Below are 23,308 nucleotides of genomic sequence, written 5' to 3' on the forward strand. Positions count from 1 at the left end.
TAAAACCTAGAACTGAATTAAGGCCCGGCACCCAGGTCATCTAACTCTTCATGCTACAGTCCTCCACACCCCTGAATCTTTTACGTTTTATGAACATCAAAGCCCTCTGATATCTTTGGACCTTTGATATATTTGGACTAAGAGAAAGAAGCCTGTGTTCTGACCCTGACTGTTGCAACGGGTATCATCAATGATTCCGTGACAGCCCCTAAAAGTAACCCTTATTTTTGCTTAGTTTAATTTCTTATCTGCTTCAAAAGCAGAAGGAAATGTTCTTAGCTTTTTAGAGAACACATAGCTCATGGTGAATGCACAAAAACACAGTGTGACCCAGATATTGGACAAAATACCCATCCAGGGATATCAGCCTATTCTTGAGCAATAAGCACGGGGAAAAGGAAGAGGTGGCCCCATTTCAGAAAGCCACCTGGGAAATGGAACAGAAACAGTGAGGTAAGAACAAGTCTGCACTCTCCTCCACTTTGTTCCTGAAAGATTATTACAGAAGTTGGCATGAGGACTGAGAAATACGTCACTGAAATGAGGTAACAAGGACAGAGGGGTAGTGGCAGAGATCTAATTTGGAGTGATTGGTCCAATTGAGCACCAGCTCATAATTCTTCTACCTTATTTTATTCATTAATTCATGATTTTTTTGAGCTCAGTCATGTTCCAGGGACTGTTCTTGAACAAGACAGGTACTATTTCTGCCCTCAAGGAATGTGTTAGGTAACTATTGTTGTCTAACAACGCACCTGAAAACAGTGGCTTAAAACAATAACCATTTAACTCATAAATCTAAGGTTGGCAGTTTCGGCTAGATTCAGTCGGGCAGTTCTCATCTCAGCTGGGATCACTCAATGCATCTGGATTCAGCAGCTAGAGATGCTTGGGTCCAGTTCATCTCAGATGGTCTTTGCACAGTTCTGATGGTAGGCCAGCTGTCAGCTAGGGATGCAACAGCGATGACTGGGCCATGTGTTTCTCATCATCCATTAGGGTCACATGGGCTTGTTTAAGTCCAGTTTAGCAAGTGTTTGTGTGTTTGCTTGCATTTGGGGTTGGTGTCAAAACTCTGTGGACCATCAATGTTACGTGGCCTTCAATTTTCCGGCCATTGTCTCCCCTCGGCAACTACATGCAGAGGTATTGAGCAGGATCCTGGCATTGCTGGTTCTCTACTATAAAAGACTGTACCAGGGCTCAGTTGAGTTTGGGCTGGTAACACCATTCAAAAGCTGATCATCTATTTGCATGAGAAGTTCACACCTACCCTATAGTTAAACCCAATGTAAACAGCTCAAGAATAATCAGAATGCGTGATGGTGGAGTTAAGGCAAAGAAGTACCCTTAGGACAGAAGATAATTCCACGTTTTTTCCCAAACCTGTTCCCCAGGTTTAGTTGATAGTGGTCACACTCTGCTCGGTCCTGATTCCAAAGCCACAGTAGTATTTCCTTAGGTAAGTCACAGAAACTGCTTCTTCATAGATACCTGCCTATAAATAGGGAGTAAGAGCTACCCTCCTGACTTCCCAGAGGGCCATTCTGATGCCAGAGCAAGATAAAGCTTGCACAAGTGTCAGAGCATTAGTGGTCAGCCTCTGGCTGGACCAGGGTCAAGATTTTTACTCTTAGCAACCGTTTGGCACCACTTTCACCTGAGGCACCTCCAAAGGCTAGAAGCAAATCCATTTCTAAAAAAGCAAATGGGAAAGAGGCAGATTTCAGCTATAATTTTTATAAGTGATATGATTTCCCAAACCATTCAAAGTCCATCATTCCCTTTGATTCTGACAGTTCTTCCTTTAGTGGAGGAATCATCATCTGCTTTTCATCTCATAGATGAACATCATTCACAACATAAAAGATCTGCTCAAAGCTCCGTGAGAGGAGACAGCAAGGCTGGAACTTGGATCATGCATCCTCTAATTCCTATCCTCATCCCTCAGAGTCACTTTCCATTCCCGTATTCTCAGAGGACACACCAATTCTTCTTGCTCTCCTTACTCCTCTCCCTCCCTCCCTCACCCTCTCCTTCAGGACCGAGGGATTGCACGGAGTCGGTGGCTGACTGGGGAGATGGTGAGTCCCGTTCTGAACTCGAGGCTCAGCTTCTCATTGTCTGGGGGCCTGAAGGTAAATCTTTGCACAAGGGAAGTGAAGAAAATAAACAGCTCAGACTTGGCCAACTGTTCTCCAATGCATACCCGCTTTCCTGAAAGATAAAACATAAGACAGGTCATCAGACCCTTCTGATGTAGGGTCTTGCAGGCATTGACATCTCCATTTCTTGTAAAACCTTCTTCTGGAAGGGACTGGTAGGCCCCAGAGCTTTATATACAGAGGCTCATTTAATCTGACAACCACCGGGGCCAAAGTATAAGTCTGGACTCCAAAAATCCAGTGCTTCCAAGGGCGAAGGTGCAGTGTACAGGGCCTTTGCTGGATCGCTTGGCTCACAGTTGGCACCATCCTAGCCACATCCCACTGTTATGTGAGGGAGGAACTAGAAGCAGAAGGGAGATCCAATTCAACTCCTCTCACTTTCTAGCCATGTGATTTGGACATCAGGGGAAGTGTGTGTGTGTGTGTGTGTGTGTGTGTGTGTGTATTTAAAATGGGAACCTTGTTGGGATTCCTGGGTGGCTTAGCGGTTTGGCGCCTGCCTTTGGCCCAGGGCGTGATCCTGGAGTCCCGGGATCGAATCCCATATCGGACTCCTTGCATGGAGCCTGCTTCTCCCTCTGCCTGTGTCTCTGCTTCTCTCCCTCTCTCTGTGTCTCTCATAATAAATAAATAAAAATCTTTTTTAAAAAAATAAATAAAATGGGAAGCTTATTCTAGGGGTGCCAGGGTGGCTCAGTAAGGTAAGTGTCTACTCCTTATTTCGGCTCAGGTCATAATCTCAGGGTGATGAGATTGAGCTTGGCATTGGGCTCTGTGCTGGGCATGGAGCCTACTTCAGATTCTCTCTCTCCCTCTGTCCCTTACTCCTGAAAAAAAATTTTAAAAATGGGAACCTTATTTTATATATTGTGTGGGCTATATACTGAATCCAAAGAAACCAAAGAATAACATATAGCAAAACAAAGTATTTGAACACATCACCTGGATAATAGTAAACATTTTAGCTGTAAAATACCATTAACTTCATCTGGTTTATTCTTAAAAAATGGAAGAATACAATTTAAAAGACTACCTTTAAATAAAACTTTTTGGGTGGCAGCATTATAAAATAGGTTCCTGTATAATTCTTTTTTTTTTTAAAGATTTTATTTATTCATGAGAGAGAGAGAGGCAGAGACACAGGCAGAGGGAGAAGCAGGTTCCATGCAGGGAGCCCGACGTGGGACTCGATCCCAGGATCCTGGGATCACGCCCTGAGCCGAAGGCAGATGCTCAACCACTGAGCCACCCAGGCGTCCCTGAAACACTTTTAAAGTACAGAAAACTTGCAAGAATAATACAAAGAACTTGTTTCTGAGTTGTTTATTTCAAAGTACATTGTCTACATTACTTATGAAATCTTTAGTATGTATTTCCTAAAAACAAGGACATTCTCTAATATAACTCAATATAACCATCAATTCAGGAAAACATTGATGCATTATCACCAATTCTGCCCCCTGCCCCCCGTCCCGGAGATGCCCAGTCGGGTTTTGCCACTTGTCCCTATAATTCCCTTTATTGTAAAAGGACCAGTTGAGTATCAACTGTTACATTTATGTGTCATACCAGTGACTTCTCTACTTCCAAGATTGGTTTTGTTTTTGTTTTTGTTTTACTGAGCTTTTCATTTTAATTCCATAGTGTTATATTAGTTTCAGATGTACCATATAGTGATTCAACAATTCTATACACACTACTCAGTGCTCATCACACAAGTGCACTTCTTAATCCCCATCACCTATTTCACCCATCCCCCCCACCTCCCCTCTGGTAACCATCAGCTTGTTCTCTATAGTTAAGAGTCTGTTTATTGGTTTGTCTCCTTTTTTCCCCTTGTTCACTTATTTTGTTTCTTAAATTTCATATATGAGTGAAATCATGTGGTATTTGTCTTTCTCTGACACTTAGCAAATACTCTCCAACTCCATCCATGTTATTGCAAATGGCAAGATCCATTTTTTTATGGGTGAATTCCCATGTGTGTATGTGTGTGTACACAAGAGGTCTATATGACTGGCTTTTTTGAAGGTGACAAATTAATTCATAAGTGCAATGAATGAATTTTCTTATGAAAATAATTCATAAGACAAAATAATTCATGTTTCCCATGATTAGATTAAGGTTGTGAGGTCATGCATTTCTGATAGAAATAACACCAGAGTGAGGCTGTGTTTTCATTTCATCCTATTGGATGGTACACATTTTTTATTTGATCTATTATTGGGATGTTAACTTTGATCACTTGATTAAGGTGGTGTCTACGAAATTCTACCCTGTAAAATGATTCTTTTTCTCTTCGTAACTAATAAATACTTTCTGTTAATGAACCATTCCTCATTAACCTTTCATCCACTAGTTTCCATTGCCATTTCTTGGCTAAATTATTTATTACTCTGATGGTTGCCAAATCATGATTTTTAAAAATCCATCATTCCTTCCACATCTATTAAAATTCTACTAAAGGAAATGCTTGCTCTCATCCCCATTTTTCTCTCACCCCCATTTATTTGTATCAGTATGAGTTCAAAGATTCTTGCTTTTATTCAAAGGGTTATAATTTATCGTTATTTGTTTTAATGCTCAAGATATTCCAGTTTGGCCATTACATGCCTATTCAAGCTGGTATTTCCTTAGCTTTTGGGCACAGCAGTGTGTTTCAGGCTCATCTTATCCTTTCCCTTCCCCACCCCTGGAATCAGCCATCTTTCTAGAAGTCCAAGTTCCTCTTAGTCGGTAACGATATCTAGAAACCAAGATCTGGGCAAAACCAAGATCTGGGCAATAGACATGCTTGTTGATATCAGGGTAGTGTTGTTCTCATGCACATCAGTGGCTAGAGCTGGGGGATCTATGTATGTATATAATGTGAGTATATATTTAAATATATGTATATGCATCCATGTTTAGATCTATATTTATATATACCTACCTACTTACCTATCAAAAATCTTGAGTTCATACCAATAGCCTCTGATTCCAATTCAGTGCCACAGAGCTCATTCTGTCTTTTCTCTTTCCCTATTTGTAATTTCCTCCCATTATTGTCAGTAGGTTTACTAATTGGGTCACTATCCCTTGCACATAACTTATCTCCCATCACTGCCACAGTCACCCTGTGCAGGCCTCACCTCATTTCACACCTGCTCTAGGCTTCTGCTGTCTTCTCCATTGCAACAACCTCCCACAGTTTCACTACCACTATCTCTTGTGCACGTGTTTGCGATAACTTACTTTCTCTATACATAATACGTATTTACCACAGACATTTTTAAAAAATGCGTGAAAAAAGTGTAAAGAAGCTAATGAAAGATGTAAAAGATGGTTGTAATCCCATAATCCAGACAAGAGTCCTTGCTAACATTTTGGCATATTTCCTCATTGTCCTTGTGGGGATTCCCCTGGACACCATAACTGGTATAATTCTCTGTAGTTAATTCTGTGTGCTGCATGTGCTACTTTGTATTTTCCCATGTAATTACATACTCTTGAAAAGGCATTCACGTATGCATGCCTCCATTGTGTCCTTTGCCTATAAGGGGCTATTGAGGAAATAAAATTAGGTAACACCAGCAGAAGTGTTCAGTAAATGTGCTGCACAATTATGCTGTTATTACATTACTTCATCTCTCTTCCCATCATCTTTATCTCTTTACTCATCACACATAGTACTCTGAGGAAATTCGTTAAAATGCTACCTAGTCTGCTGTCCTGTAAATACTGAGATTCTTCCAGAAGAATCCATTTATGATGACAAAACTGGGCCCAAAGAGTCAGGAACCAGGGAACCAGCTGTGAGTTTGGGGCACATTCATATCTCAGAGCTAAATTTTACCCACCTGTCAAATCCATGAATTCGATCTCTCCTTGAATTTGATCATGTGGATGGTTGGGCAATGATACCAAAACAAAGGCAAGTAGGAATTTGGTTTTCAAAGCATGAAAATGAGGACTACTTGCCTTCAGAGCTTCAGCCTGGGTCACAGGAAACTGGTATCTGCTTGGTGCTCCCACCAACTGGCTATCACCAACTAACAAGGTCAATTACTTCATTAGTAAAATGAGAGAAATGACCTAGGTGTTTTGGGAAAAGTTCTTCCTAACCTCATCTCCTATGATCAAATGATTTTAGTTGAAAAATGGGGAAGTGAACTCTTGCCTTTCGTGAAGCTGCCTGCTGCCATGTCAGAACAACCTGAAAGGACTTCAGTGAGGAAAAGAAAATAGGAATTTGCAATAATAGCTTCACATTCTGTGCTGATTATGCAGAGGTAGTAATTTCACACATGGTCATCTTTTCCCAAGAAAAGAGAAGGAGCTATCCATATTTTGTTCTTTCAGGGAGGCTGTCTGTAAAGGAGAAGCAAAAGATGGGAGTGCAGTGGGGGGAAAAAAAGAGTGTGTTGACAGTTTCTTAACTCATTTGATTTTTCAGATTTCTATTTCTGCTGTTTAACGCCCATTCCGTCACAACTCCTGTGGGAATCCCCAAACTGTCTGCCTTCTTTGAACTTCATTCTTCTCCATCATGAAGAGAGATAAGACTAACTGCAAAAACGGCTCCAATTCTCCTCTTCTCCTTGTATCTACATCATTTGCAATGTGACTTCAGACCCTTTCCCACCAAAAATTATAGTATTTTCCCCTCTCTTTATTGGGACTGATCTGATGACTTGCACTGACCAACAGAATGCAGTAGAAGTGGCAGGGTGCCAGTTCCCAGTCTGGGCCATAAGAGACACTGTGAGCTTCCAGTCTCCCTCTTGGGATCTTATCACCAACATGGAAACAAACCAAGCTAGCTTGCTAGAGAATGAGATAACATGGCAAGCCTGTTTGCTCCAGCTGAGATCATCCTAGATCAGCCTTTCAGCCAGCTGACCTCCCAAACACATAAACAAGTGCAGCTAAAACCAGCAGAGCTACTTAGTTGAACTATAGACTTGCAAGCAATAATATTGTTGTAATGATTTATTGTTTTAAGCCACTGAGTTTGTGGCCTGTTTGTTATGCATACATATACTACCCCATACCTATGGAATGAACTCAGAACCAAAGTAGAAGGGCCTTTAGTGAGAAGATGAGTTACAGCCTAGCTGTGGTAAAGAGAGCAGTACTCGAGAAGTACAAAACCTGGAGTCTTAGGTCCTTTCCACCAATTCCTTGGGCACAGGACCTTAGATAAGAAACAACTCTCTCTTATTCTCTGTTTCCTTAGATTAAGAAAGGAAATACTGATCACTTTTCTGTCTGATTATTAATAACAGGGTTGCTGCAAAGATTAAATGAGATAATGTGCTTGCAAATGAAGTCTGTAATTAAGAGGGTGTGATAAAATTCTCAACAGCAAAGCACCAGTGAGGCAAGAATAATTATAAGCCTTGGAATCTACAGCTGGGACTCGGTACTGAAATACAAAACTTGAAGCTACTGTAGATAGAAGACTGGAAAGTACTCCTACGTCTCACAGTAGCTTTCCTATTAGGAAAGGACTTGTCCAATGTGAGCAAAGATGACACAGAATCAGGTGAAGTAAGGCAAAGATTTAATCCGAATCAGCCCAGGTGCATGCAGGGCGGTGCTACATCCTCAGCTGCAGGTCATACCACGTGGGTTCAAATTCAGTCCCTCCCCTTCTGAGCCTTAATATCATCAGCAGCAAAATGATACCGGATCAGAAAACCAATCTGTATTTATTTTTAAGTTAGTGATAAGCAGACTAGCATGCATTTCACAGTGTGGGCTCTGCGGAAACAGTTACTAGATGTAGATAGATGACATAGATACAGATTAGGTATAGATATATAGATATAGATATAGGTACAAATGACATCAAGAGGGAGTCATGCTGAGCAGGGCTATCTGGAGATATTTGAAAAGCCAAGGATGCCAGGAAAAAGAGTAGAGTGAGGGCTAAGAAAGGGCTTCTAGATTTTGACACACCTACTTGTTACAACTCACCTATTGAGAAAGGCAGAAAGGCTTCCCTTTTCTTAAACTGTCCATTCTCCAGAAAATGCTCTGGGTTGAACGTGTCAGGGGTGGCCCATTCTGCAGGGTCCCTGTGCAGTGCAGTCAGGTTGGTCACGATCACGGTCCCCTAGAGAAGACAGCAAAGACTCAGGCAAGGCTTGACCCATGCTCACACCTACTCAGAAGGGCAGAAGTCCCCTGACTCCTACACGGGGGCCTGACCACATCCTATGCCCCAGACTCCATCACCCTCCCCAACTCACCGTCTTCTGAGCCCACTTCCCCACACACCCACTGACTCAGGACCCTGCTCTTTGCGATGGGACAGCTTAAAATGACAGGTTTGCAGGGAAATTTACCAGGGAGCATAGCTTCTATTGACTGCAGAATGGATCTTTCTACAGGGACATATAGGGCAACTAGGGCAGCTCTATCCAGGTAAAAGATGTCTCATTCAGCTCTGCTTCTCCCACTCTCTTTCCTCCACTTCTGGCACACTCTACAGGAGGTTTAATATAATAGAGTTAGGTCCTCTAGTGAAAGGAAACATTATCCATCCAGGTACATAGCAAGAAACCCAGGTGTCCTCCATATTGCCTCCCTTTCCCTCTTTCTGCCTCCATCTAGTCTAGTCCTTCAGTGACGCTGCTCAATTTTTACCTCTTGATTCCGTCACTTTCATTGTACGTCCACCCCTGCCTCCTAGTCCAGGCTACCAACTGGCTTGCCTACACTCCTGTAACAGCTGCCCAGCTAGGCTCATAGCCTCTTTTCCCTTTCAATCTGCTCCACACTCTGAAAGCAGAATGAACTTTGGACCAGATTTAATGGTGCCACATCCAGCCACCCACCCACACCTTGAATACCTTTCAATAGCTTCCCACCACCCTTAGGTAAGAGACCCACCTCCTGACCCTTGTCTGGACCATTCTTCTTCTCTGCCTGCACTCACACCACAGAGGCCTTCTTTCAGCTTCTCAAAAATGCTGTGTTCCCACTCATTTTCCAGACTTTTTACAAGCTCTTCACCTGGCCTAGAATGCCCTTCTTCTCTACTGTGTCACTGAGCTAAATCCCAATCACCCTTTACTCCTCAGCTCAAACAATACTTCCCTTTGGAAGCCCTCTCCGACCTCTCCTCCTTTCCAGTCCAGCAGGCCTGTATCTTAATGGAAACCAGGGAGTTCTCCCAGCTGGGCATTATCATGGTTTGTAAGTATATACCTGTATAATTTTTACTCAGCGTTGTTTTCCCAGATGGGAGCATTTTAGATACTTAATGGACATTTGTTAAACTAATAAAGAAAGAACTGCTATTTTTAAAAAAGATTTTATTTATTTATTTATTCATGAGAGAGGCAGAGACATAGGCAGAAGGAGAAACAAGCTCCCTGCAGGGGATGTGGGACTCAATCCCAGGACCCTAGGATCATGACCCGAACCGAAGGCAGATGCTCAACCACTGAGCCACCCAGACGTCTCAATAACTGCTATCTTGAGCACTTTCTCTCCTAAACACTACGTGCATGACCTTATTTTACCTCCACCTGTGAAGTAGTTTTGAATGTATCTTACAGGTAAATAAAGCAAAGCTCTGAGAAGTTAAGTGATGTGCCCAGAGTCACTCAGTGGGAGGAGCTAGAGCCGTGATTTGTACAAAGTCTAGTTCATGTTAAAGCCATGGCTCCTGGCCTCTACAAGATAAAGTCAATTAGGTCTCTCAGTTCCCAGGATTTTAATGAAAGCTGGTGTTAAAAATCAGTGGTCGGATGAGGCTGTTGAGCCAAATGAATTGCTAGAAAAATGTAAACAGCACCTGTAAAATAAGTTACACCTCAGCCTTCACCCACAAGATGTCAATCAGTAAGAAAACAGTGAATGGAAACAGCTGTAGGAATAGGTACAGGAATGGGTAAGCTCTGGTTCTGCCTGTTGGGAGAGACCCCAGGGAAGACGTACACAGAGGGACCTAGATAAACTGGAATGGATCCTCAGAGGCTGACCAAGGCCTTGAGAAAGCAAAGAACTGTAAATGTGCAGTGTCCAGAGAGGACACGAGGGGGCAGAGGAGAGCTGTCTGCCCAGATCTTAAGCCTGGCAGAGAGAGAACAGAATGTCCTTTGTGAGGACAGGAATTTCACTGGGACCAACTAAGAACAATTGCAGGGAGACTCTATTCAGGTGCAAGTGAAGCAACTCCAGTGAAGAGCGCATGCTGTAATACAAAAAAGACCAGCCTGGGAAACAAAACAGATCTGCTTCTGGAACTCAACTCTTGTCACTTTGCAGTTGAGGGACCTAACGCAAACTTAATCACTCCCGAGCCTCAACTTTCAAATTTATAAAATGGGAATAACCCTTATTCTGAGGACTATTAAGGCCTTTTGAAAGAAACTCTAGAGTCCACTGGCACACAGTTTGCTTTATAGGCATTGGTTCCCTTCTCTCCTTTTCTAATAATTCATATTGCACGCACCTGCATTAGTTTCCCTTGTGAGACAATCCCACTACAGGCTTGTAAGTAAAAGCTGGAAAAATACTCGTGGGGAACATCATGCTAGAAACACCAGCATTAATGAGATATTGGCTCAGGTAGTCTCAAAATGTCCCTTCATATTTTAATATCTTATAACTGCAGGATTCCTCTAGCAGAATTTTCCAAGTCTGGTGGGTGGTGCTGTAAGAAGCTCCACCACGGCAAAGAAAGGGGTGCCATGGCAAGGTCTGACTGAGAACTGCTGTTTGCTGTACCCTCACAAAGATTCATAAATTCACATTACATGGTAAAAACAAAACACACACACACACAAAAACAACCTGAGACATCCTATATAGCAAAGAAAGCCAGTTTTGCCTTAACATATTTGCCCTATGAATCCCCCTTCCCCTTCATAATATCTATGGCTGCCTAGTTGAATTAATAATATTCCAAAGACTACACATGGGGGAAAAGAAGCTAGAATCTCAGAATGTTTCTTTTCCCATATAAGTGATTCCCTAGGACAAGAGTACATGTCACCCTCCCAGTTCAGAGTTTACCATTTAAAAAACCGGCTTGAAGATCTGAGGCTGGGAGTCTCTGGTTACCTTGGGCAGGTAGTATCCAGCCAGGGTGGTGTCACCTGTCACTTCCCTGGGCACATTCAGGGGAACGATGTTTCCCATTCTCTGCACCTCATGGATGAAGGCATTGGTGTAGGGCATGGACTCTCGAACAGCTAAACCTGGCAGTTGTGACTGGCCAATCACCCTGTCGATCTCAGCTTGGACTTTTTCTGGAAAAGAAGATTCCATTATTCTGTTTTTCCACAACCTTTCTTAAGCCTGGTTAAGGTAAAGAATGGAATAACCAGGATCAAAATGGCTGAAACTAAAACAAAACCAAACCCAAAACTATAGCTCTATAGACTGATTTTTCAGGGGGTACGTCAGAGTGAAAAGCAGGCCTTGGTTTTAGACATAACTGGTTGTGAACGCTCACTCTACAACATTACTGCTGCAAGTTACTTAAACTCTCTAGGCTTTAGTTTTCTTATTAGTGAGATTAATCTACCTTCTTCTGAAGGCTGTCTTGAACTTTACATGAACTGATTCGGGTAGCACCCAACAAATCAAAGAAACTTCTAATGGTGCCCCAATATACCTGTTTTCCTCTTTTTTTTTTTAAATAGAGATTTTAGCTGGATACCTGGTTGCCCAGTTACAGACTGCATTTCCCAAATTCCCTTGTGACTAAGTGTGATCATGTGACTAAGTTATGGTCAATGGAATATATGGGATATATAAGGATGTTTAATACTTAAAACATGTCCTTAAAGGAAGGATGTGTGTTTCCTCCTTCTTCCCATCCTACCCATGGAAAGGCAGCCCTTGAGGTAAGCCATCTTTGAGAGTGCAAACAAGGGCATCATTCTAGATACAACAAAGGAACATGTTTGAAGAAGCTTAGAACCAAAATGGCTCTGCAGAGACCAGCTTGGGTTTTTGGGGTTTTGCTTTGTTTTGTTTTGTTTTTACTTTAGCGAGAAATAAGAATTTCTGTTTTACTGGCCAGTTAAATGTTTTGAAAATTGTAGTAAAACATATGTGACATAAAATTTACTATGTGAACCATATTTGGGCATACAGTTTAATGATGTTATATATATTCACATCGCATAACCAATCTGCAGAACTTTTTATCTTGAAAAACTAAAACTAGATATCCATTGAACAAACAGTAAGTTCTCATTTTCCCCTGCCTCAAGCCCATGGAAACCACCATTCTACTTTCTGTTTCTATGAATTTGACTACTCTAGAAACCTCATGTAAATGAAATTATACAATATGTCTTTTTGTGATGATATTATTTAACTTAGCATAATGTCCTCAAGGTTCATCCACATTATAGCACGTGTCAGAATTTCCTTCCTGTTTAAGGGTGAATAATACTCCACTGTGTTCTACATTGTGTTTATCCATTCTTCCATTGTTGGACACTTGGGCTGCTTCAATCTTTGAGCTATTGTGAATAAAGTTGCTATGAAGATGGGTATAAACGTCTGTTATTTCAAGCTATTGTTATTTTGGAGACCTTATTACAGAAGCCAAATCTATGTCCTAGCGGGGTAGCTTTTCACCTTTTTAGGAAAATGTACTTCATAGTTCCAAATTCATTTTACATTATGACTCAAGACACATAAGCATAAATATAGACACATATAAAACATGCTTTTATGTATGATTATGGAAAGTTTCATGAACAACCGTAATCTTAGTACATGTGAAATACTCTGATCTTTTCTATTCTACTTTTATTTTAGGAAAAAATGTTGGTCTTGATCCACTAAATTGATTTTACGTCCTATTAATAAACTGTTACTTACATTTTGAAAAACAGTATCCTAATACCCCATCTCTCATGTGCTCAAACTGTTCTGGGTCCTGGGCGGGGGTGTGTGTGCGAATATTATAAGTCACTGCCTTTAAATGGACAAAAGTCTTTGGGGGAAGATATATGAATAATGCGCAATCAGCACAGTAGTAGAGGGGCATTAGGTCATCTCTAGAGGAAGAAAATAATCCTAATAATAATAAAGTCATCTCTAGAGAAAGTAATTTCCTGTAAGCATGGGAGAACATCTTAGAGAAGGTTGTATTTGAGCAGATTCTTCAAGCACAGCTGGTGACTTACCATGTAGAGAAATTGGGGAGCTACACACACAAGTGGTAGGGGAAAGAGCAGACATGATGGCAGAGGTATAAATAAGGTTGGTGCAAAGAACAACATGGAATTTTGTGAGGCCACCATGCAGGGTGAGTGGAGCCGAAAGGTTGGGCAGACAGATGGAGGCACCTCAGAGGGCATGATATGCTACACTAAGGAGTTTGAACATCATCCACAGGGCAATGGAAGGCATTACTTAAAAGGACAGTAGGCTGTAACCAGATTTCATCTAAGAATGTCTTTTCCTGGAACTCATCACAGTGTCAATTGACTTTACCATCTTCCCCTCTAGACTGAGTTTCCTGGGGCCAGGGACTGTTATATTGGGATTATGTGAACCCATCACAACCCTAACAGGAAAACTGAAGAAGGTACTGTTCTCAAGTCCACATCACCTCGTGACTGTCCTACCTTTTCATTTTACCATGCTATCTTCTGGCCTCAACATGGGGGGCAGTACCCTCCAGGAGGCACCACTCCATCTGGCTCAGGCACACTCACATGCTCACCTTGAATTTCTGGGTTGAGGGCCAAGTAAAGCAGACCCCAGCGCAGGGTTGTAGATGTTGTCTCAGTTCCAGCAAAGAAGAGGTCTAGGGTGCTGTAGATGAGGTTTTCTTCATGGAAACTTGAAGTAGCATTGCCCCTATTCTAGAAAGTACAATGTTTATTGGTTTATTCAGATGGTTCTTGGTTGTTACAAAACACAGGGGCTTCAGCCTAGGGAGAGAAGGTCCACCTTCTCTTTTCCCTAGGGAGAGAAGCTCCCTAGGGAAAATATCTTTCCCTTTGGCCATCTCAAGAGCTAGAGGCTTATTACAACAATATCACTAGCATCCTCCTGCCCCAAGTGCTAAAAGCTTTTGTTAGCTTTGGTGGATGAAAATCAAGACAACTCTTTTATTTTATGCCTATTTATGGGAGAATTTATTAGTGTAATGGGAAGAGGAGCGGTTTAGTAGAAAAACAGGCCTGGACTCCAATATTAGCGACATTGCATGACCTAGGGCAAGTTACTTAATCTCTCTGCACTGCAGTTTCCCATTTCAGGAAATCGAAATGAGATACACACACCCTTTAAGACAGCATTATGAATTACATGAGATGTGAAGAGCATATAACAAATACTCAACACATTTGTACTGATACCAGGAAGAATAAACAATTCCTCTTATATAAAACAATTCTCATATCTCCCTGTTATCTCTTCCTTTTGAGGTGAAACCACTCTGATTCCATCAACCATTCCTCGTGGCACTCCATCAGCTTTATTACCTTCCGCTGGAAGTTTCAATTTGTCAACAATCCTCTCAATGTGTGGCCGCATACCTGCACAACATTTAGCAAGTGAAGTCTCCTCCTCTATGGAGAGGTCAATGCTTCTACTAATGCTATCCAATAAGGTGAGATAAAAGAGAGGATCGATAGAAATCTACCATTCTGTCAACTGCAAGAGGAGGCACAACTAATCTGATGACTTAGAGATTATGACACTGACGCTGATGCATGGATGTATATTGACCACAGCAGTTACTGTGTTAAAGGCTATATACATCCAATTTGGCTTTTCCATGCTTTTTTCCTATAATGTTGGAAAGTGGATGAAAGGAAGATCAGGGAGGAAGGGAAAAGTCCCACTCAGGCTCTGAGGCTGAACTCTGGCATCCAATTCAGCTATTCTGGTTTTGCGCTGGGGGCTGAGGGAAGAAACAGGCAACTGGGCACAGATCCAGCTAAAAGTGAAAGAGTCCTTTAAAGCTCAATTGTTTGTTTTCCTTTTGTATAAAGCTCCTTCAAAATATGGGTAGAGGGCAGAGAACAGAAGATGAACAGGCAGTATTTGGGCATCCCCAAGGCCTCAAGCCAAACACCATTCAACCCCTACCTTTATTTCTACTTGCGTTGTCAATCCTGAGTTAATGCTGCTCCCACACACTATGAAATACTGCCTCTATATTGACTCCCCCGTGGTAAACTAAGTAATGGCCCACAGAGATTGCCATATCCTTATTTCTGAAACCTGTGGATGTTACCTTATACAGCAAAAGGGACTTTGTAAATATGATTGTTAAAAATCTTGATGTGGGGAGATTTTTCTGGATTATTCAAAGTAATTACAAGTGTCTTTATAAGCAGGGTCAGAAGGAGGGGAGGGTTGTAAAGAGAAGATGTAAGGATGGTAGCAGAGAAGACTTACATACTGGATTTGAAGATGGAAAAAAGGGGCCATAAGCCAAGGTAGCCTCTAAAAGCTGGAAAAGTCAAGGAAACAGATTCTGTCCTAGAGCCTTCAGAAGGAACCAGCCCTGCCAATACCTTGATTTCAGCCCAGTGACACTAATTTCAAATTTCTAACCTCCAGAACTGTAAGAGAATAAATCTGTGTTGTTTGGAGCCCCCAGGTTTGTGGTAACTTACTACAGCAGGTTACAATAAGAAACTAGTATACCCGCATTTGCTCTTTAAGAACAAACAAGAAAAAAAACTTTGGTTTCCTCACCTTTTCCATTTCCTTGAGGTAAGTGTCAATAAAATCTCTTGGTTCAGCAGGATTCCAGTCTCTCCTGTGGTTTTCAGTCATATGAGCAATGAACAATTTCAGTTTCTCCCAGTCGTTAAAGAGTTTTTGATGGGGTCCAGGGAGAAATTTAATAATCCATGGAAAGACATTGTAGAGCTAATTGAGAAAAACCAAACACTCAGAGACAATCTGGTGCCCGTGTTTCACTTTCTAAGACAAAACCATTGATATTCTTTTTCCATTTCTCTCATTTACTTGCTCTTAAAACTTGGGTTGTCTTGACTCTTCTCTCTCACCCTCTTCTCACCTGCTAGCAAAGCATTTCAGCATTCCATCCAAAATGTATCCAGTTTCAGACCACATCTCACCACCCTAGCCACGTTGTCCCTACTACAAATCCCGTTTCTTACCTGGGTGCTGTGATAACCTCCATCCGCTTCATTGATGCCATCCTTAACCCACTCCCAGTTTGTTTTCCACAGAGCCACCAGAGGCATCACTCAATAGTTTAATCAGATCATTTCACCCCTTGGATCTCAATCCTCCAATGACTTTCCATGATTCTCAGACAAAGCTCTACCTCATTCCCCTGGCATATAAGCTCTGCATGTACCAGCCCCTACACACACCTGTCACCTCCTTTGCTATCGCTCCCTGCCATCTTACTCTCTCTTATTCACTCCAGTGCAGCACCATTGGCCTCTCTGATGACATCAAACATGTTCTTGTTTGGGCCTTTGCATTTGCTATTCCTTCCACCTAGAATACTCTTCCTCTGAAATCTATAGAACCCCAGCCCCTCATTTCATTAAGGTGCTACTCAAATGAAACCTTGGAAAGGTCTTAACCTGATGAGCCTATAAGCACCACTGCCACCCTCTCTCCATTCCCTTACCCTACTTTATTTTCTTTCATGGTAATTATCACAAATAAATGTGTTGTGTCTGCCCCACTCTGATGTAATATCCATGTAAGTAAGACATATTTTACTGAAATAAAGTATTTAAAAGATATTTTCTCTAATAATATCTGGTAGAAAGAAGCATGACATAATGGAAAGTTACCTAGGCTTAAAATGAGACAGATACAGGTCTATCAGCACGGCTGTTTTCTAGGTATAATATTTTGGTAATAATGATGATGATGATACAATTTGTTGCTCCTTTGTTTAACTAGCTGAGAATAGGCCCTGAGGTAATTCTGGTGACTGTATGACATGACATCCATACAGCACCTAGCACAGAGCCAGTGGAACACTATCTGGATTTGCTTATCCACTTCCATATACACCCCATGATGCTTCATTTTTAAAGGGTTTTTGTAAAATTTAACTGAGATAAAGTTGTATATTTGTCCATCGAGACCAAGAAGCTGAGCAGAGTTTCTGACAGACTCATAGACCTAGACGGACAAAATGGAGCACAGGGTCCACCAAAGAAAGAGTGAAGTTTGAACCCCAAAGGTCTATACCCTATGAAATTGACAATATCAAGTGTTGATGGGCATGTAAGTAGCATAACTGCTTTTGAAAGCTTTAGGCATCTTTTATGTCCAGGTATAAATTCAAGAGAAATGAGTGGGCAGTCCACATGAACAACTGTACAAGAATGTTCATGGCAGCTATTCATAACATCCTCAAACTGGAAACAACCCAAATATTCATCAATAGAGAACTGAGCAACAAACAGTGGCATATTCATACAATGAAATACTATTCAGAATTTTAAAAAGAAAAGAGCAGCTAACAGATGAATCTGCAATCTGCTGACAGAAGAACAGGCCGGTGAAGAGTACTTTAGGGTGGCAGAGTGGCTGAGTTAGGGAGGGACACAGAGGGGCGAGACTCAAAAGCAATGGCAATATCATACTTATAAATAAAACAACATGGATGCATAAATATATATCTACATATCATGTAAAGTTTTATACTTTACATGAATGTTAGAAATGTTCTTTAGGGGTAGCAAATATCCAATAATATTATCAAAAAACACTAAAGTCAACAGATTGACTTCAAATAAGCTTGAGTTAAAGTCCACTGTATTTTTCTCAGTTTTATTCATTTATTCATGAGAGACACACAGAGAGGCAGAGACACAGGCAGAGGGAGAAGCAGACTCCATGCAGGGAGCCCCATGTGGGACTCGATCCCGGGTCTCCAGGATTACACCCTGGGCCGAAGGCAGGCTAAACCTCTGAGCCACCCAGGCTGCCAATTCCATTGTAAAAGGTGGTATTTTAGCTTAAACAAAAAAGTAAGGACCCACCTGTGTCTGACATCAACTCCAATATTCTTACCCAAGATATGGAAAGAGAACCTCTTACCTGGCATCTCATTGATGTCTCCAGACATGTGACCTCATCCAGCAACCTCAGCAATTCCTGAAACTGTTCATCCTGGTACTCAAAGCGCTTTCCAAAGGTGATAGAGCAAATGATATTGGAAACTGCATTGTTGATCTTGAAGTGAGGGTTGAAAGGCTGTCCTGGGGGTGGAGGAAGAGATGGATCCTTCAGATTGGTTTGTTCTATGTTCCACTGAGAGTCTGCTCTACGTGACATGAAATACTGAATATAGAATTGCCTATGAGGCTCCGGTCACAGCCCCCTACACAGGGTCTGACATACAGCAAGTACTCGATTAATACCTGGGAAGTCTGATGACCAGGGTTTAAAATCAGTAATGTTTTAATACCAGTCTTCTTGTGCTTAATCCTAGAGCTCCATGAAGGCAGCAGCGTCATGGTTAGTTGTTCACTGTAATACTTTCAGTGCTTGGCACAGTGCTGGGCACCAAGTAGGTACTTAGGGACTTAATAAGTATCTTTTCAGTGAACGAATGAGTCACAATCTCCTGCACCTGTCCTAGGAGACAACTCACCATTCTCCTCCTCTATCGCCTGGATGAGATGATGGGCTTCCTCCTGAATGCGTTCCTCTATGCTCTTCCTTCCTAGACCAAAGTTCTTTAGTGTTGCCAGGGTGAACCTTCTTTGTTCCTTCCATATTTGGCCACTAGACATGATCAATCCTGGAAAAAAAGAAAGCCAACATTATGGATTCTTATTCTATAATGTAAATGTCTGGCAAATTGGTATGGAAATAAGCATTGGCAGGAAGGAGAGGGCATTAAGGCATGTGAAAACTCTTCAGGGAAATAATCCCAAAGAAGTGGATATAGTGGCTAGCATTATTGATTGCTTGCAATGCAAGAACTTGAATGTTCTTACTGCATTTTGTAAGTTAGCACTTAACAGAAACTCTATGAGACAGGTGTAAACATTACTCCCCCTCTCTCACTTTCCTGATGAGAAAACTGAGGCACAAAAGATCAACTTCACAGGGTGACAATAAGTACCTGAAGAGGCATTCAAATTCAGATCTGCTGGATTCCAAAGCCCACACTTTGATTACTAGTCACATAAGTATATTGAAGTATTTGTTTTATGCTACATGCTAAGAATGCACTCATGGATAAGATAAAATCCATACTCTTAAGGAGGCGAGGCTTTCCAGTAGAGTCTTATCTTGAAAGATGAAGGTGATGAGGGAGCAGAAGGCAAGCTGAAGACAAAGCACAAACTGATACCCCACCCCCAACTACTGGATGGAATTTGTGTGACATTCCTCCAGGAAGCTCCTGTCCTAATGTTAGTGCCTTGTTAGAGGGAGAAACAACCTTGACATTGGCAAAGCCTCTAGAATCCTCTGAGTCTTCTTTAACATATGAAAATCCTTTTGAAACCTCCCTTTTCCTCACTTCCTCCAACTCCCAAGTGTATAATCAGTCACCCCTCAGAACCCCAACTCCAGGGCAGCAGCTCTTCCTGCCCACAGGTCCTGTCCCCCTGCTTTAATAAAATCACATTTCACACCAAAGACATCTCAAGAATTCTTCCTTGGTCATCAGCTCTGGACCTCACCCCTCACCAAACCTCACCTACATTCCAAAACATCATATGACACCGAACATGGGGTTTTGAGTCTTTTCATCTGGACTGTGAGCTTTGGTGTAAACTTGGTGAGTATTTTCTCTCCTCTTCCTTTACTCTCATTGCAGGGACTTTTCAAGGGGTGTGGTCGTATTGGAACATTTTCTGATCGATTGTTCAGGCTCCAACCCTCTAGTCCATGGCTACTCTATGAGGAGGAGAAAGTCTGTCTTTTGGCTGGAAGTTAGTACTCTGGCCAAAATGGTAATAAGACCCAGAAACTTGATGCCCTCTCTTTAGTCCTGTCCTTATACAAAGTTGTCTGTCTTGGGCACAAGACAGCCACCTAAGTCACCAGCACTGCTGCCAATCTTAAGATTCCCACGTGAGGCTTCCTCCTGATTGATCTAATGTGATCCCTTTCACATCCCTGGTCTACTCGCTTCTGGCTGCAGGACCTCCCCTGGGAGCTGGCTGAAACCAGTACTCAATGTAATTAAAACCTAACCGGGGACCATTTCCTAGGGAAGTTGGCTATAAGGACTGAATGGGTTGGAATGTCGCTTAGATAGTGGTGGATTTCTACCCTTGCCGTTTTCCATCGATGTCCTCTACTAACTACTTAAGCTACAAAATTGGGTAATTTCCCCTTGTAAAACTTCTAGCATTTTCCATGACAGGGAGGGACACCTGGGTGGCTCAGTGGTTGAGCGTCTGCCTTCAGCTCAAGTCGTGATCCCCGGGGTCCTGGGATCAAGTCCTGCATCGGGCTCCCTGTATGGAGCCTGCTTTTCCCTCTGCCTTGTGTCTCTCCCCCTCTCTGTGTGTCTCTCACGAATAAATAAACAAAATATTTTAAAAAATAAAATAAAAAATAAAATGACAGGGAAATAACACAACCTTCAGGGCATAGGAAATAAGGTGTGCCCCTCACAGTGAGTGATAAAGCGGGCTTCAGGGCATAGGAAGGCAGGGCACAGTATTTCAGTTCATTCACCAGGCACCCGTCTGTAGCCTAGGATGCGATGGGGAAGGGGAGGGATGTTGGCCTCCCTCTAACAGGACCTTTTTACTGCAGGAATGCCTTCGTGGTAAAGCAGGATGGTGATCAATACTGATTCCTCCTTTGAGCAATGCTTCTGATCGCTTTTGACACATGGAACCTGATATACCCTGCATGGGACACCACCCAGGAGTCAGGGGGATTTGGTAATGAACCTTCTCTACTTTTCCAGGAGCATTGCCTCAGTAGGCTTCTTCAGTCCCCAAGAACTCTCCCTTGGGATGCCTTTTAACCCACTGGAAACAATTTGGGTTGCAAAATTTAGACTGAGCTCCTGTAACACTGCATGGCCTTAGTGGGGTCTGTCAGTTAAATCTCTGTTGTAGGCAATAGGGCAAATGGACCTCGGGTACCTTCATTGCTCATACCTAATGATGTAGGAAAGACATTAGAGTTTGAAGCCAACAGCCAAGAAAGAATTCTTGAGACGTTTTGATGCAAAAGGTCACTTTATTAAAGCATGGGTACAGGACCCAAGGGCAGAAAGAGCTACACCAGAATCATGAGGAATGGCCCATTATAGACCTTCAAGTTGGGTGGGGGCCAGGGATAGCGTAAGTGTCTAAGGAATTTTGGAAGCAAGGTTTCCAGGACCCTAAGGGGGCTAGCTATTGTTAGGAAAGGTCACTTATTACCATCTAATAAAACCTTAGTTATGAGACCCTTCAAATACATACATATCAGTGGGCTGTATGCTTGGAGAGTAATTGCCAATATGTATCTTATGGGGTACAGATTAAGGAAGTTTCCAAAATAATTTTTATATGTTAAAGTAGACTTACAGGATCTGGGGAGTTAAGCTAAGATTACCTGTTACCCTTAGGAAAGTATTACACTGAGGCAGCTGAGTCCCTAGAGGAAGGCTACTCTGCCTGTTTCAAGGACTTATCAATGGGCTGCAGATAGTAAGGAAATGTAATGACTTTTATTCTTCCTTTGTTTCCCACATCATTCTCCCCTAAACAGTTTTTTTTTTTTTTCCCCTGAACAGTTTTGACCCTAAGTCTTTAAGGCTGCTGAGGATGGAAGGTCTCATATTCTGTAACTTCTTCCTGTGGAATAGGGCTATAGAGATGTCCCTACCTATGGGTCAACAATGGTCAGCTGGGGCTTATATACATATAGGAGTTATGAAAGCAGAGGAAGCTGAATCCAAGGGAGACTGCATGTGTGGATCTTCCTGAGTGGAAAGGATTGCCTGTCAGCTTGAAGTAGTTATGGCAGTGAAGGAGTCTCAGCACCAAGTGAAGACACGTGAGAGAAAACAGCAAAACATGATTAGTCTAACAAAAAGGAAAAGAAGACCAAATAAGAGTCCTTTGATAGTTGACAAAAATCCTCTTCCAGTCTAGGAGTTTAACCAATCATTAAAGGAAAGAAAAAGACCGTTTAAAGCGCCAATTTGAGTATTCTTGACAGAAATCCAGAACTATTTTGTGATTATCTGGAACATACATACAGCATTCTGTTTTTATGTAAGCTCAAGTTCCACCTTGTGTAGCAGTTAAAACATCTAATGCCATTCTGTTTTGTAGTCTCACGTAGGGCTTTGACCATGTCCTTATTAAGAGCTACCATGTGCCAAACAACAATGTCCAGTTCCCAAAGAGGGAACAAAGGTGGATGCTAGGTGGCCATACCAACGAGACACAGAACGTGTCCACCGTTGTTGAATTTGGAAGGTTGCCTGGGTTGGTAATGGTTTTAATAACGCATTTGTGCATCCAGGCAAAACCCAGAGTACAGTGGCCTATCCAGCTTTGGGGAAGCCATGGATTCAAGTTGGAGCCACGTAGCCACTGGGTCCTGTTAGGAGACAGTCATCTAGTTCTGGGTCTCCTTTAACTGCAGTCAAGATATCAAGGGCTATTCAGTTTTAGAGGACCATCTTTTGAATTTGTGTAATAAAGTCTGCTGTCACTTTGCAGGAACCAAGGGAGTCCAAATCTAGGGACAATTTCTCTAAGCAAAGTTTTCTGTCACCTCTGTGGTCTTTTTACCCAAATGAGTAGCCCCTGTTGTAAACCCTGTATTACCTTCCATTGGTTATTTTTGGGTATAAAGATTTTTCCTCATTAGTAACAAGCCAGTCTTGTGCCTTTCTTGGTCTGAATAGACTGGTCTTATGGACTTTATTGTTAAGACTGGTAAAAGACTTAATATTTGCTTATTTTGTGCTGCCTGCTTGGCCGCACAATCTGCCAAATTGTTTCCTTTAGATTCTAAGGTCACATCCTTTGATGTCCTTTGAGGTGAGTTACAGCCACCTCCTCAGGCAGGTGTACACCCTCAAGAAGAGTAATGATTTCAGGCCTATATTTGATTGGCGAATTATAGTTTTATAATAATCCCTTTTCTTCCAAATTGGTCCATGGGCATGTAGGACTAGGAAACCATATTTGGAGTCAGTACAAATAATAATTTTTAAGGCTTTGGTAAGTTCA

The 23,308-nt window shown here is 42.0% G+C and overlaps 1 protein-coding gene and 1 long non-coding RNA gene across 5 annotated transcripts in view; one reads left to right on the forward strand and one right to left on the reverse strand.

The window, feature by feature from the left end:
* Positions 1-291: 291 nt before the first annotated feature.
* The window catches only part of LOC140630395 (uncharacterized), a 34,805-nt gene continuing 11,788 nt past the window's right edge, over positions 292-23,308 (forward strand). For 2 of the 4 annotated variants that reach the window (XR_012028169.1, XR_012028168.1), the window contains exons 1-3: positions 292-453; positions 2,043-2,138; positions 14,567-14,751. This is a non-coding gene — a long non-coding RNA (uncharacterized lncRNA). Of the gene's footprint in view, positions 454-2,042; positions 2,139-6,603; positions 13,720-14,566; positions 16,870-23,308 lie in introns of those variants that run through there. The other 2 variants (XR_012028167.1, XR_012028166.1) reach the window with 2 other exon arrangements.
* The window catches only part of CYP2J2 (cytochrome P450 family 2 subfamily J member 2), a 42,452-nt gene continuing 20,868 nt past the window's right edge, over positions 1,725-23,308 (reverse strand). The window contains exons 3-9 of the mRNA XM_072820470.1: positions 18,751-18,900; positions 18,195-18,355; positions 15,849-16,025; positions 13,858-13,999; positions 11,229-11,416; positions 8,130-8,268; positions 1,725-2,217 (exon numbers count right to left, since the gene is read on the reverse strand). Coding sequence (XP_072676571.1) covers positions 2,039-2,217; positions 8,130-8,268; positions 11,229-11,416; positions 13,858-13,999; positions 15,849-16,025; positions 18,195-18,355; positions 18,751-18,900 — 1,136 coding nt within the window. The 3' untranslated portion in view covers positions 1,725-2,038. The remainder of the gene's footprint in view (positions 2,218-8,129; positions 8,269-11,228; positions 11,417-13,857; positions 14,000-15,848; positions 16,026-18,194; positions 18,356-18,750; positions 18,901-23,308) is intronic.

This window comes from Canis lupus, chromosome 3, assembly GCF_048164855.1.
Source record: "Canis lupus baileyi chromosome 3, mCanLup2.hap1, whole genome shotgun sequence".
Classification (NCBI taxonomy): domain Eukaryota; kingdom Metazoa; phylum Chordata; class Mammalia; order Carnivora; family Canidae; genus Canis; species Canis lupus.